This window comes from Corvus brachyrhynchos, unplaced genomic scaffold (genome assembly GCF_000691975.1).
Source record: "Corvus brachyrhynchos isolate BGI_N302 unplaced genomic scaffold, ASM69197v1 scaffold14, whole genome shotgun sequence".
Lineage (NCBI taxonomy): Eukaryota > Metazoa > Chordata > Aves > Passeriformes > Corvidae > Corvus > Corvus brachyrhynchos.
In genome coordinates this window covers 11,111,587-11,125,112 of record NW_008239110.1, presented here as the reverse complement: position 1 = coordinate 11,125,112, position 13,526 = coordinate 11,111,587, and the positions used below count along the sequence as shown (strand labels likewise).

General features: G+C 37.7%; 1 protein-coding gene across 1 annotated transcript in view; it reads left to right on the top strand.

The window, feature by feature from the left end:
• Positions 1-1,789: 1,789 nt before the first annotated feature.
• The window catches only part of ROS1 (ROS proto-oncogene 1, receptor tyrosine kinase), a 72,065-nt gene continuing 60,328 nt past the window's right edge, over positions 1,790-13,526 (top strand). Inside the window, exons 1-9 of the mRNA XM_017739397.1 lie at positions 1,790-1,909; positions 3,592-3,645; positions 5,511-5,570; positions 6,265-6,291; positions 9,118-9,178; positions 9,783-9,931; positions 11,006-11,144; positions 11,625-11,826; positions 12,507-12,583. Of these exons, the coding sequence (XP_017594886.1) occupies positions 1,790-1,909; positions 3,592-3,645; positions 5,511-5,570; positions 6,265-6,291; positions 9,118-9,178; positions 9,783-9,931; positions 11,006-11,144; positions 11,625-11,826; positions 12,507-12,583 (889 nt within the window). The remainder of the gene's footprint in view (positions 1,910-3,591; positions 3,646-5,510; positions 5,571-6,264; positions 6,292-9,117; positions 9,179-9,782; positions 9,932-11,005; positions 11,145-11,624; positions 11,827-12,506; positions 12,584-13,526) is intronic.

Genomic DNA, 13,526 nt, shown 5'->3' with positions numbered 1-13,526 from the left:
GGGACGGGGAGCCTGGACAGGGGTTCCAGGAGACTTTTATTATTTTATTCCATTATCAGTCTCACATACAGAGTTGAGACAGAGATGGTACAAAGCTCATGCCGTCACAGGTATCCAAAGACTTCCTTGTTACAAAGCATTCTTGAAAGCTTTTTAGCCAATAGCACGCTTCTAAAATTTACAGACAACTGTTTTAACCAATCTTCAGTAATGCATGTACATCTGTTGTACACAATACTTGCTTGTTGTGCCTTATATAATAATGCACAATATTCCATTATTAGGCTTAAACTTATCTATCTTGCTAAGCATATTTTTTGCAGCTTCAAAACCTATCTCAGCCAAACCTGGAAACTCTAATCATTGTGTCAATGTCCTTGCTTGCTATATAATTGTATCTTCTTCTATCTTCAAGTTTTCACAGCTAGAGCTGATTCCTAAATTCTTTTGCTTTATTTCTGAAGCCTGCTTTTTTCTCACACCTAAGAGCTTTTTCACCTTTTTGTGTTTCCCACAAATTCCCCCTCTCAGTACAACCATAAAGAAACTCTCTTAACTTTGTCGCTTATCGACTGCCTTGCGTTTCATAGCTCTTCTACATAAGGGCACTTCTTCTGCTTGCTCTAAGCAGTGCTATTTTACACCACAGCGATTTTAATGCTGTGAAAGGTCGGGTCTATTTCAAGAATAAAGGTCAAATCCAGCGTTAGTTGTTTTGTACCATTCAAATAAGTCTCGTCTGTTCCAAGGCCTTAATTCAAAGCCTTCATCTATAGCTGCCTGGGTAAGATTCTGAGAACTTTCTGTGATCCTTTTTCCTACATCATTCTCTTGTATGACAAAAACTTCCTTAACAATTTTGGCTATCATTTGTCGCACACACTGAAGTATACAAGGCACAACTATCAATATCACCACTACAATCACCAACACATATAAACCTGCCTTGCAAAGCTCCTTTAGCCAAGGTGCAGAGCTCCATCCCTCAAACAAACTGTCTAGCCATGATCCACTGACTTTTTGAATTTGAAACGTTAGATCTTTCAGCTTTTGTATACTTTTGTGGATGGATTCAGAGTGGTCAGACAAGTTCATACAGCACCATCTTTCAAATTCTTCACAGCCATGTCCATGTGACAGTAAAAGGAAATCAATTGCTGCTCTATTTTGAAAGGTAGCATGTCTAACACTGTTGACGTTAGCCAGCATATCGCTGATTGCAATGGATGTGGCATTAGTGTGTTTACTCAGCCAACATCCTACCTGATCCAATTGCTTCAATGCCATTGCTGAGGCATTTCTTTATTTTTAAAACCTGCTTTTTTCTCACACCTAAGAGCCTTTTCACCTTTCTGTGTTTCCCACAGCATTCATGTAAAAATATTTAGAAATAGCTTAATCTAGTCAAAATTAACATTAGGCGTTTTTTTTCCCCACCATTTCCCTGTTTCCGTGTTGCTTGGAGCACCTGATTAAGAGCATTGCACTTAGTTTCCTTTTTACGTTAATGATATTTGTGTAAGTAGATACACTGACTTTCATTGGTCAGCTCTTTTGTTTCAGTGGCTTAATAAGAAACTATGAAATAGGGGTTGCATAAGTTCGAGACAAGTGCTCCAGGAAGCTGAGAAGTTGTTGGAGGAGTGGAGTGTAAACAAGGGTTCAAAAAATATTTTAATAATCCGACATGCAGAAATTTCACAGTTGCATCTCCATCACCTAGACTAAAAGGAGTTTGTATGGGCAAGCCAAGGGAAGAGTCAGATTAACAGATGAAATTATTTAAGTTATGGGGAACGTTTGCCTGTGGGTTTTCCCGCTAAAAAGGCTTACTTTTTACTGTCTATGGATTTCTGCAGTGTACTCTGCTTTCTCAAGGAATTGTCAAAACTTGTGTACAAGTAACCTGGTAAGTTTTCAAAAACTGTACCTGATCTTTTGAAATACAGATTGTTGTTAGCACTGTAAGAATTTCATATTACTTATTAGCATTTTCAAAATTATTCTAAAGAATGTGTTTTACTAAGATCAGAGTTTGAGAACCAATGTTTAACATTTGAATGTGCGGAATCTGGTAAGGAACAAATCCCACTACTCTGACTGCACGCAGTTACTATAAATGCTAAAGACCCTGGAGGGTGGGTAAGATAAACTTTTATTCTTTCAATTTATTCACTTGACTTATTAATTTTGTTCTAGTTCAGGGCTTTTCTTACATAATTGAGGAAAACTGTAAAGTCACAAGAAATTTTCTGGGAATCTGTGACACACACAGTTGTCCTGAACTTATTTGTGTCTTAATTATTAAGTTAGTTGGTTTAAATTGTGGGTATTTATGTAAGTATTAAAATTAGTGGTCAGATCCTTAGTTTGATACTTTCTTAATATTCCTTTTAATAGTGTGTGGAATTCATTATTTTTGTTCTATCAGTGCAAGACAAAGACAAGCAAAACCTCTGAAATCTAGACAATTACTCTGCCTTCAGGAGTTGCCTCCTTGCTTCTATTTGCCAGAAATGTTGATGTGGTTTAGAGCACTGTGTATCTTTGCTTTGTAAAAAGGACATTTTGTGTCTTGGTGCTAACTGTGGAAACCTGTTGCAGAGAACTTTCACCTGCTCTATTCTATTTCATGCACTTGCCTGGCAGTTCCTTTAAAAGTATTTGGAACTCTTGCACCAGTGAAAGAGTTAATTGCTTTCCCTGATGGAAGCCTATCATACAATGATAAACTTAATGGAGATCCTTTGATTTGAGTTTAAATTAATTCAGAATAAGAAATAGGTTGCTCTTCCTTTCAGCTTTAAAAGACAGGAAAATCACATCTATGTTCAGTGAATATATTGAATATATTGATTCAGATGAGAAAAGTGTAATCTTTGAGTCTGAGAGTTGTAAATCTTATTTTTCTCCTTGTTGTGTTCAATTTTTTTTGTGACAACTTTGATTCTCACTATTGTCACGGTGTGCCCAGTGTGCTGAAAATTTCTTCCTGAGAATTGTTTTATTAAGGCTGCTCTTACCTGGTTTCAGGTCAAAAATTTAAGAGCTGCTATTCAGCTTCTCTAAAATTGTTGCATACATCCTGAAATCTTTTATGCTTCAGTGATAGTGATAGGTTTTGCACACTTTGAATGATGTGAAAAAACAGGCACGTTCACTGGAGAGCACTTTTGGCAGGAGAGGAAGGGTGCTGGCAATCACCATATGGCTGCTTAAAACTCCTTCAAAAGGTGGCCAGACAAAAGGCATTTAGCTTGAAGGAAGGTCTTTCCTCTCCCAAGAGGTCAAAGCCACGTGGCTTTGTCATTTAAGCCCAGCATATTTGTGAAGCATTTGCTGTTGACTCAGTGAACCAGAATGGAGAGGTAAGAGCCAAATTCCTACCTCAGATAATTTGATTAACACCAACTGATTCTGCCCATGTCTTTGTTTGATGGTATCTCTGAAATTAATCTCAAATGAGAAGCTACTGGTATGTCAACAGTAAAGTTCTCCAGATGAAGAAACATCAGCCAAAGAAGTGTTTTAATCAAAGAGTTTTGGGGAAATATTTTTATTCTTTTAAAAAATGATGTGTTTCTCGTATAGGAAGGAGGACTTGGAATTACTAAATTTTGCAATGTTAGTGACATCACTGGAGCGGTGAGTAATGGTTTCCTTTGTTAATTACTGACATTTTACGTTCCTGCTATTTGAATACAATGGGTACAGCGACCAGACTTTCAAAGACTTCATGTAAATGTGCACAGTTACCTGTCTAGCAAGTCACTAAGTTGAGTGGGTACATTTGGTTCAAATTATTAGAGACGTGGTTATATTTTTTATTTAAAGAAAATATGGAAACGGTGTTGATCTCTGCTGTGAGTCATGTTCATATTTGTGATCTACAAAGTTCATAGTATCTCATTTTTGAGACAATAAGTCAAAACTAGTGTTCCCTCCAGCATGCAAATCATTAAGACTGCCTTATTCAGTTACCTCTGTACAGTTGTTTATTTTGTTTTCTCAGTGATTAAACGTAAGAAAACTTATATCTGTTGAACATTTAGAGTTCTCTAGGACTTTAAATGGTTGTGTCTGTCATCGGGGTTTAACCTGAGCTTTCCATAGGAGCATTCTTGGAGGACTTTAGCTGATTTCCTAGTTCAGATTGCAAATGCAATTTAAGCTGGTGGTGATGAATAACACAGTGAATAAAAATTTTCAGCTCCCCTGAAGTTGCCGAATAGAGCTTAAAGACTAACTGGCAAAAAAATAGATGAAAGGATGTAAAGGTATGCATGCAGGATGATAAGCATGGCTGCAACCAGTGGAGAAACATATAAAGAGGACTACGGTGGGGTTTTTGCAAGTTATGTAACAAGAAGCAACAGCACATGCCCAAAGAAATAGTTCAAGGAAAGGTCACCTTTAATATCGAAGCATTCAGTGAATAGAGCCGCCAGAGACCCCTCTTGATAAACTTTCAGGACCATAACAGGACTTCCAGTAGGAGGCAGATACATGGAAGTTAGTTCTAGGAAGGTGATGTTTATGTATTAGATAAGAAATACATTTTAATGAATATGTATGATTATAGTGAATAAACACTTTGTTGCAAAGTCTCACAATACACACAAAAATAAGGAGATGTCCTCCTGTGTGTCCTGCACAGATAAAGAATGCCTGTTTTCTAATGCTTCTAATTGTGTTGGAAAGTTTGTTCCTGATAATTTCTGTATCAGTAATTATACATATTCTTTGAAAAGCGGTGGAGAATTCAGTCTTCAATATTTTCCACAGAGACTAGTGGCAAGCAGCCCCTCAGCACCTGGTATCTAGAGAGGCTGGGCCATTTATGATGCTGGGACCATAAAGGTCTGTGTTGTCATGACAATACATAGCCAGGTTGACTCACCTGTTAAGGTTACTGTGTATCTTTGCTCAGTGTTATCAAGTCCTCAAATATTTTTCATTAGGCTTTGCAACACTCAGTATCAGAGTCTTCTGCTTCTAAAGTTGTTCCAGCTTCCCTTTAAAAAGGAAAACCTTCATGACCATTAAGTAGTAGATGGGGCAGCATAAACAAGAAAGGTCCAACATCAAAACTGAGTGACATAATATTTATTACTTCTCTGAAAACTCATGGTTTTAAAGCCAGTGCCTATTGGAGAGCATGTGTGGGAGGGCTGGTGCTGACCAGCTTTCCTCTGTGCTTTGCTGTCCTGCATACTGCATATTGCTGCTTCTGCAGAGAAAAAGTGGTAAAACTAAGCTGGGAGGGTGGGAGTGCTGGCCACATCATAGCTGGCTGAGTGAATTCATTCCCAGAACAAGACTGAATTTATTTTGCTCTTTATGTGGTTTTACATTAAGAAGGGCACTATACAAGGTAACTCTCTTACTGTAGGATCTGAGTACCTATAATACCCATATGTACCTACAATGTAGCTCTAGTGCTGGAGTATCCCTTCCCTCTAGAACCCTGCTTTCAAAGGCATTTTTAAAGCCATCCTCTGTCTTTGCAGTGTACACAGGGATGTCAGTTTTGGAATGCAGCCCTGCAAACCCACTGTCCACTAAAATGTGTGAGTATTACCTGAGCTTTGGCTCTATAGCGCTTGTCTACAGTCCATGAGGTAGGACCTTATCCAATGGCAAACGTTCAAAATCCACTCAGAGCAGTGTTTCTATGAAAAGATGTAATGTCTGTATTTTCTCTCAGTTCCTTATAAATTCTGTTTTGGGAAGTTAATAATTCTTGCTATTCAAGTTGCCTGTAATATCAAAGGTTTTCATTGCATTTGTCAGAATGTATGGGCATTTTACAGTTCATTAAGCTCAACACAGATTTTTAGACAGTGAGAATGCACTAGTGCTTTTCAGGATTTTACTCTACCGGGGCTGTCTCAGATGCATGCAGATGTAAATGAAGCACATGGCCTTCAGCAGATTGCTTTCTTGTTTTTACTAAACCAGGTGGATGAGAACTAGCATTGGTCTGGGACAACTGCCATGATAGCTTTTAAACTGCTCATTTTTCTGCATCTCTTGAACACCTGAATGCCATTCAACCATTGCTGACTTTAGAAAATCAATCATTCTAAAGTCAACTTTCTGTTTTTTCAAGTGTGGGTTTTCCTTCTTTCATTTTTGCCAGTGATAATGTTTTGTAATGTACTTTCACCGTAAGAAATTCTAATTAATTGGTATTATCTGTTCGAAATACTCTGTGGTTATATTTATGCTAACTCCGCATTTTATTAATTTGCTTCTTGGCAGAACGAGACATACAATAGAGCATGTGAGGTAAGTTGAATGCCATCAGAGCAATATAAAAAAAAATCACTATTTCAGTGATTGCTATGTCCACAGAGTGCTAAGAAATATGATGTAGATACAAAAACTTACCAATTCAGGTCTAATTGTTTTGTACTCCCTAAAGCTGAAGAATGAGTTACGTACCTTTTTAGCATGGTGACTAAGGACAAGTTTGCATTAAAAACTGCTGTGTGACAAAGAACACTGCTGTAAAGAAAGCAGACTAATCTCACATTATGAAACAGGACAGACCTATGTAAACCATGTTCTAGGCTCTCACTACAGTGTTGTTCATCCAGTTTTTAGTTAATTCTGTCAAAGATTATCCAGAGAGAATATTTGTTAAGGCTGGTACTATGCCAGCTTGGCGAGAAGTGGAACAAAGAGTGGGAGCTAGAGGACAAAACTCTTGACTGGATAGACAGTCCAAATGAAATAAAATGCAATTCAGTAAAGGGCAACATGTGGCCCTTTAGAAAGAGATGTCAGGTGGGGTGTGCCTGTCTGTGCTGAGGATGGATTGGTGTTCACAGTGATGAGTATGGGTTCAACAAAGTGCTGGTAAAGAGATGGCCCCTTTCAGGATGAACATAGAGTGCAGGATAGGACAGGATGGGGATGAGATGATTGGAAGATTGTGTTTGGCACTGTTCAGACCTCAGGATGAAGGTTGTTCCCAGATGGGGGCAACATATTTCAAGGAAGTGATGGAGGAGTTGGAGAGAGTTACGAGTAGAATGCAAACCCATAGGCAGCCTGGGAATTTGATTAAAAGGGTTGTTATTTTCTTTCTTTTTTTTTTTAATGCTTTTTAGTTGATCAAATTGTGATGATGACAAAGGTTTACTAATGCACTAAATGGTGGTTTTGGAGTGTAGGAACAGTCCAAGAAATAACCAAATTGCTTTTGTAGAAATATGAAATTAGTGTGGGGGTTTTATTGCTTTTGGGTTTGGGTTGAGCTGGTTTTTTGCCTGTCTGGCCACTCAATATGCCAGTTAAATTTGCTGACCCTGCAAGGTCTTTTTTTGGATTATCTTTCCACTGGATCAGCTGACCAATTTGACTGTCCACATGTCAGGCACGCACTGTGTGTCACTGCATGCAGAGGATCAGCTCATCGCAGTCTGCAGAGCAAAAGAGTGGGCATAAGAGTGGGACTTAGCTCAGTTCTGTTTTGTGAATACCCCTTGGAACTGAAATCTGGTAGTATTTCTCCTTCCACCTAGGAACAGGGGATTGCCACTGAATTTCATGGGAATATTCACAAGAAAAGACGTCAGACCGTGGCTTATACAAGGACATTGCTGATGAATGGAGAAAATATGAGGATTTATTCTTTCCAAGTAGAGCAGATGGCAAATTTCCCTCAAAGTTTAAAGCTAGGAGCTTTAACAATCCTCTTACCTCAAGCAAAAATTGGATTTATGGTTCAGGTTCAGATAAAAATCAGAGGAAAGAATAATGCAACAAAAACCAAGTGTTCAGAAATACGTGTGTTAAATGAGGCAGAAGGCACTATGAATCAGCATGTAATCTGAGGACACTACCCCTTAAAACAAATAAATGTTAGTCATAAATGAAAACTCCAGTTGATAGTACAGTTGATAACTTATGTGTACTAATACTTGAATCTTCGCCTGCTAACAGTTATGATAATTTACCTGGAAGTATTTTATTTCTCTGAATGTGAAAATATTGGAAAAAAATTTTAAGTGCTTGCACTTGGCATTGAATGTCTGGATGTGAGATAATGTATGTAGGAATACACTGCTAAGCAAGTTTTCAAATCTGTCTCGGGTGCAACTGTGTTGTCTGAAATAACCTGTCTTACCAGTTTCCATAGGGTGCTGGAAGCGTGTTTCCTCAAATCATAGGAAGAGTGATTAAAAAACTTTACTCACTTGCCATAGTGAATTGCTTCTGAATGATCTAAAGGTTAATTATCCCTTTAAAAGTTACTGCTGTATGGAGCAAACGTCAAGATTTTAAAGGCTTAATGAACTTGCAGAATAAAACGAGCCCAAATAAATGTCCTACTTTGAAAAGCTCAAATCACCACTTCTCAAAAGTTTTGGATATCCAGGAGACTCGGTCTTGCATGTAATTGTAAAGCTACTGAGACCCACCTAGAACATGTTTCTGCTTCTTCTTAAGTTCTCTACATAAAAAGCAGGATGACACTATACCTATCTTCCCTACCCGAACTGAAAATTCAGGATTTTTCTGTTCTTAGGACGTGAGTGTGGAGCTCACTGTCCTGGGGTATTTGTTATGTTTGCAGCTTGTAGGCACAACTGTAACAGAAGGAGTAGCTGCTGAAAATGAAGTGTGAATTAGACATGGCTGCTCTTAAAAATTGCGGATTTCAACTATTTTGAAAATTTACTGGAAATACATTGTAAGAATGTGCCTCATTCATAGAGAGTACATGAAGCAGGAAAGGGTGAAATGTAACATGTGGAATATATTACTAACTAGTCCAAAACCTTGTCTTCCTAACTCCATGGTCATCACTGAAGTTATTTCCAACTTTAATGTAGACCCATATTCATGCTTTCCACAAAGGGACAGTGTATAAAGAGGAAACCTTTAATTCAGGGCCTGGTGAATTGATGAAAAAGCTCTCAAGAAAATCTTTGGAGTGAATTCATGGTACTGCTAATTTTTAGATTTAATGTAATTATTTCCACAAGGTTTATGTGTATGCAAAATGTCCACAGAGTTTGCATGTATTTAAAGTGTGTCTGCATGATTCTGGAAGGAAGTCTGCCTTTACACAAAGCTAACCAGTGACTTCTGTGCCTTACACAGACAGTTTCCTGTAAGTTTGGCTGTAGCTGTGCAGAGGATGCATATGGAATTGAAGTACTAAGTAAGTCTGAATAGAATCCTGTGTCCAACTGACAGTCTGATAAATTCATAGTCTTGTTCTATGATCTGGATTTATTTAAAAAAAATAGGAATGCGTTGAGGATTTTCATTAATCAGAAAACTACCACCCTTCTTCTTTCTTTTAACAAATACACTGAAATTTATCTTGGAGTAAAACATTTTTCCCTTCCTTTCATGGGCATGAGACTTTTTGAATCCAGTCTCAACTGTTTAAGAGGATACCTTGGGCCAATACTATCTATTGAAATAGTCCCCTTGAAAATCTTTTCAGAAGACTCCCACGCCTTCTCTATGTTTCTATTCAGAAAAATTTTACTAAGTAGCTGTAACTAAAAATGCATTTACACAAGTATGGAGTTGTAGTCACAACTGCTCAACTTGAACCTGGCCCATTTCGGTCTGACTTACTAAACTGTCTTCAAAATGCCATGCAAGTTACTCAGCAACATTTTCAATATACTCTTTTATGTGTTTTTATGGGCTTTACGGCTTTCAGGTGTGTGAGGCAAGAGGTTTGTACCTTCGAGATGCAGTGATTGCCATGAAAGACTTTTTCTTACTGTTGGATTGTATTTTCCCCTCAGACTACTTGAACAAACCTAGTGCGCCATTTGCATCTGCCATTGGAAACCACAGTGTCACACTAGGGTGGAAGGCAGCTAACATCTCTGGGGTGAAATATATTATCCAGTGGAAGTTAAATCAGCTCCCTGGCGACTGGAGGTACACAGAGGTAAAGGAGGACATTTCCTTTTACTTTGCAAGGAAATTGGCTCTTCTCTGCTCTTAGTTTTTTGTTTTGTTTTGTTTTTAGAAAAATATTGGATAATATGTTAGGTACATGAAAGAGATTTTCAAAATCATGAGTGGCATGGAGAAGCTGAGAAATGGTAGATTATTCCCCATTTCCTCCAACATAGGAACTAGGGACCTTCGTGAAAACTAGCAGGTAGCAGGTTCAAAACTAGCAAAATGTATTTCCTCACTGAATGGGTAGTCAAAATGTTCATCTGCTTCCTGGCACATGTGGATGTTAAATCGCTATATTTAAACTCCCGAATACTAAAATTGCTAAAATTACTAAATAGGGTTTGAAAAGTGACTGGAAAAATTAGTGGAAGAAAAACTCGAGTTCTACTAATTGCAAATATTCCCATTGTTTCGTGTTGAGCCATGTTTGTGAAATGCCAATGAGAATGTTCAGGAGAAGTACAGCTGTAGGCTTTCTTCTTTTTTTTTTTAATACCTTTCCTTGAAGAAATTTTTTTGGTTCTCATCAAAGCACAATACTTAGCTAGAAAGACCTTTGTTCTGGCTCAGTAGAGTTGTTCTCATAATTTGTTCTTTTACGTCAGCTGTGCACTTGTTATCTTGCCATCATCTCTATTGGACCAATTTACAGGGCATGACAAGTTGGTGCCACAAATCAAAGGTAAAGATAATTTGCTAAGCAGGAAGTTCCTCTGAATGAATTATTGATGAAATAATAGGGAGCAATTACTTCAGACAATAAATATTTCAGTGTAACAAGGATCCTTTGTATCTTAAAGCTGTGGTATATGTTTAAAATACATTGCTTGTAATATGCTACTATTCTAGCTTTTTTTTACTTTTTTCTTAAAATTTACTATTGTATTGCATTAGTCCTTTGATCCACCTGCTCATTGTTGAGATTTGGTGCCAGGTTCTAAGGAAAGAGAAGAGAAAATGTTCTGAAAAGATAGAAAATCAAAGCCTACGCTGAAAATAACTTTCAGCTGCAGCTGGAGTAAGGGAAAAACCCGGTTGTGTCTGTGCATTTATCTAGGTAGTATCTGAAACTGCGTATACAGTCAAAGACCTTCAAGCCTTCACAGAATACGTGTTTCAAGTAGTTTGGATCATTACATCTCAGCTGCAGCTCCATTCTCCACCTAGTCCCAGCTATCGGACACATGCTTTTGGAGGTAAGGAATTGCACTATTAATTGCATCTTTCAGGACCTTAACAGAAACATTTGGGTTTAATTGCTGTTTCTTTGGCAGACAACACTGGTCCCTAATCTTCAGAATCATGTGTATTTTGTCTCTTGGGTAGCTGCAGAAGACCAAACTAACAAACTACAGGTTCTTTTTGTTTAACCTAGAAGATTTAGGGCTTCTCACTGCTTTTGGTTTTAAAAGCAAGCACAGAAAAGTACGTGGTCAAAATTGGGAGGGCACATGGGATACTTTTGTACATAATTATACATGTAGTTGATTGAAACACAGTTCCGTTTTCCTGGACATTAAAAAAAAAGTGAATTGTTGTTGAAATGTTAACTGTCCCTAATAATATTTATTGGTGTATAAATGAATTAACATGTGTGAAACCTAAAAATGTATTTTAAAATGAAAAACAATTAATGTTTTAATCAAATATTGGAGTCAGATATTTCTGTCTTGTAGTTCCTGCAACAGCTCCTGTCATTAATGATATTCAGAGTTCAAGTCCAAACACTGTTGAAGTTAGTTGGTCTCCACCACTTTTTCCAAATGGATTGATTATTGGATATAACTTGCTCCTCACCAGTGACAATCATGAATTGTTGAGAGCCTCAAGAGGGCACAGCTTTCAGTTCTACTCTACCTTCCCAAACACCACTTACAGGTACAAAAAGAAAAGATAGCCAATGTGGCCAAGTATGCAGTCACACTTCTTGTCCAGATAGCATGGAGTATGCCTTATAATATGACCTCTGCACAATTATGCTATTTACTTATGTTCTTGCCAAAAGCAAGGGCACCATCCTTGAAGTAGCAGAGTTATCCCAAGTAATTTGGCTGCTTTTGCAGAAGTCAGATGGTGAGGAAGGAAAAGCAATTTGATATAGGGCTGGGAGGCTGCATTTTCTTAGCTGCTGTTTTAAATTTTTTTTGGCTTGTGTGGCATTGTGTTTTTGGTATAGCAGGAGAAAGATAGAGCAGTCTTCTCTAGTACTTTAAGCATCTGGAAAAATTCCTTCATTTTTATTAAACGCAAAGGTCCGCATTCTGCTTGCACTGGTAAATACAGATCTTCCTTTGAAATGAAGTTGACTTGTTCTTCTGAGTCTGAAAATTTATTTTGAATTTAAATTTAGAAGATTCTGTTGTTGTTCTGCCTTTGGGCAATTCAGACTTTGGTTGGTTTTGTTTTTATTCTAAATTTTCCCAGAGCATTATATTTAAATGGGCATCTTCTGAAAGTCAAGCAGTTCTGTAGCAGCTTCCTTATTTGATAAAATTTTACTCAAGCAATCTTCCAAAAGAAACCTGCCAACCAAAACCTGTCTCTTTGTTGTCCCATAGGTTCAGTATTGTGGCAGTTAATGAGGTTGGTGCTGGACCCCCTGCCGAGGCCAACATCACAACCCTGGCATCCAAAGGTACAAGAGTAGCAGAGTCCTTATCACCATCTGTTCCTGGGGACAAACTCGTGTTCCTCGGCCTGCCCCATACCTGGCAGAAGAGATGAATATTTAGGCTCTGAACATGTCAAGGAGTTGTACGCTGAGGAGTCAACAGCAAATCAGAGAGGGTCCTGTACTTCAGCTGTAGACATTATATGGCTGCACAGCATGGGAATGGCCTGTGAAGCTGGTAGGCCCAAACAGATTTGAATTATATTACAAATGAAAAACACCACAGTGGTCTGAGGTGGCGACTGAACAAAACCTGATTCCATTTTCTAGATGAGATTTTAACAGCAGTCAAACAAGTGTGTTTCTTCTAATAATTAAATACTTAACCTGAAACTCTTTTGTCAAAAATTCTCAGTTATCTCAAGCCAAATCTGTGAAATCATACCAATTTCTTTTCTCTTTCATGGAGGTATTTATTTTACCATATCAACTAATTAATGTTGAAAGTAATGGTGCACTATAGCTATTATTCAAAGAATTGCAGAATTGTTAATTAATTGGCAGAGAAAGATACATATTGAGATAGAACACAAATAAGAGTGAAATCAATGTCACCAAAATGTTCTTTTAGAAAAGAAAATAAAAGACTCTGCCCTTCTCATGAAAAGATTCAGTTGTCAAACACCTGGAAATGCTTCAGCTCTATGAAAACACTTCAAGACTGAATTGCCAGTTTTCTGCTATTGGTTAAAGAAATTAAACTTGCTTCTCTAGTGCTTTTTAAAATATGAATTTTTATTTTGTGTAATAGCTCAGACAAACCGGCATGTCCTTACTTGATGACTGCACAGAGGTTTGCTCTAGAGTTGGCCGACCCTGAGACATAAATATTTGTGTCGTTTTTGAAAAGTCTGAACTGTGGTAATTATGTCAATCCAATTTCCAAGCAATTAATTTAAGGTAGAAA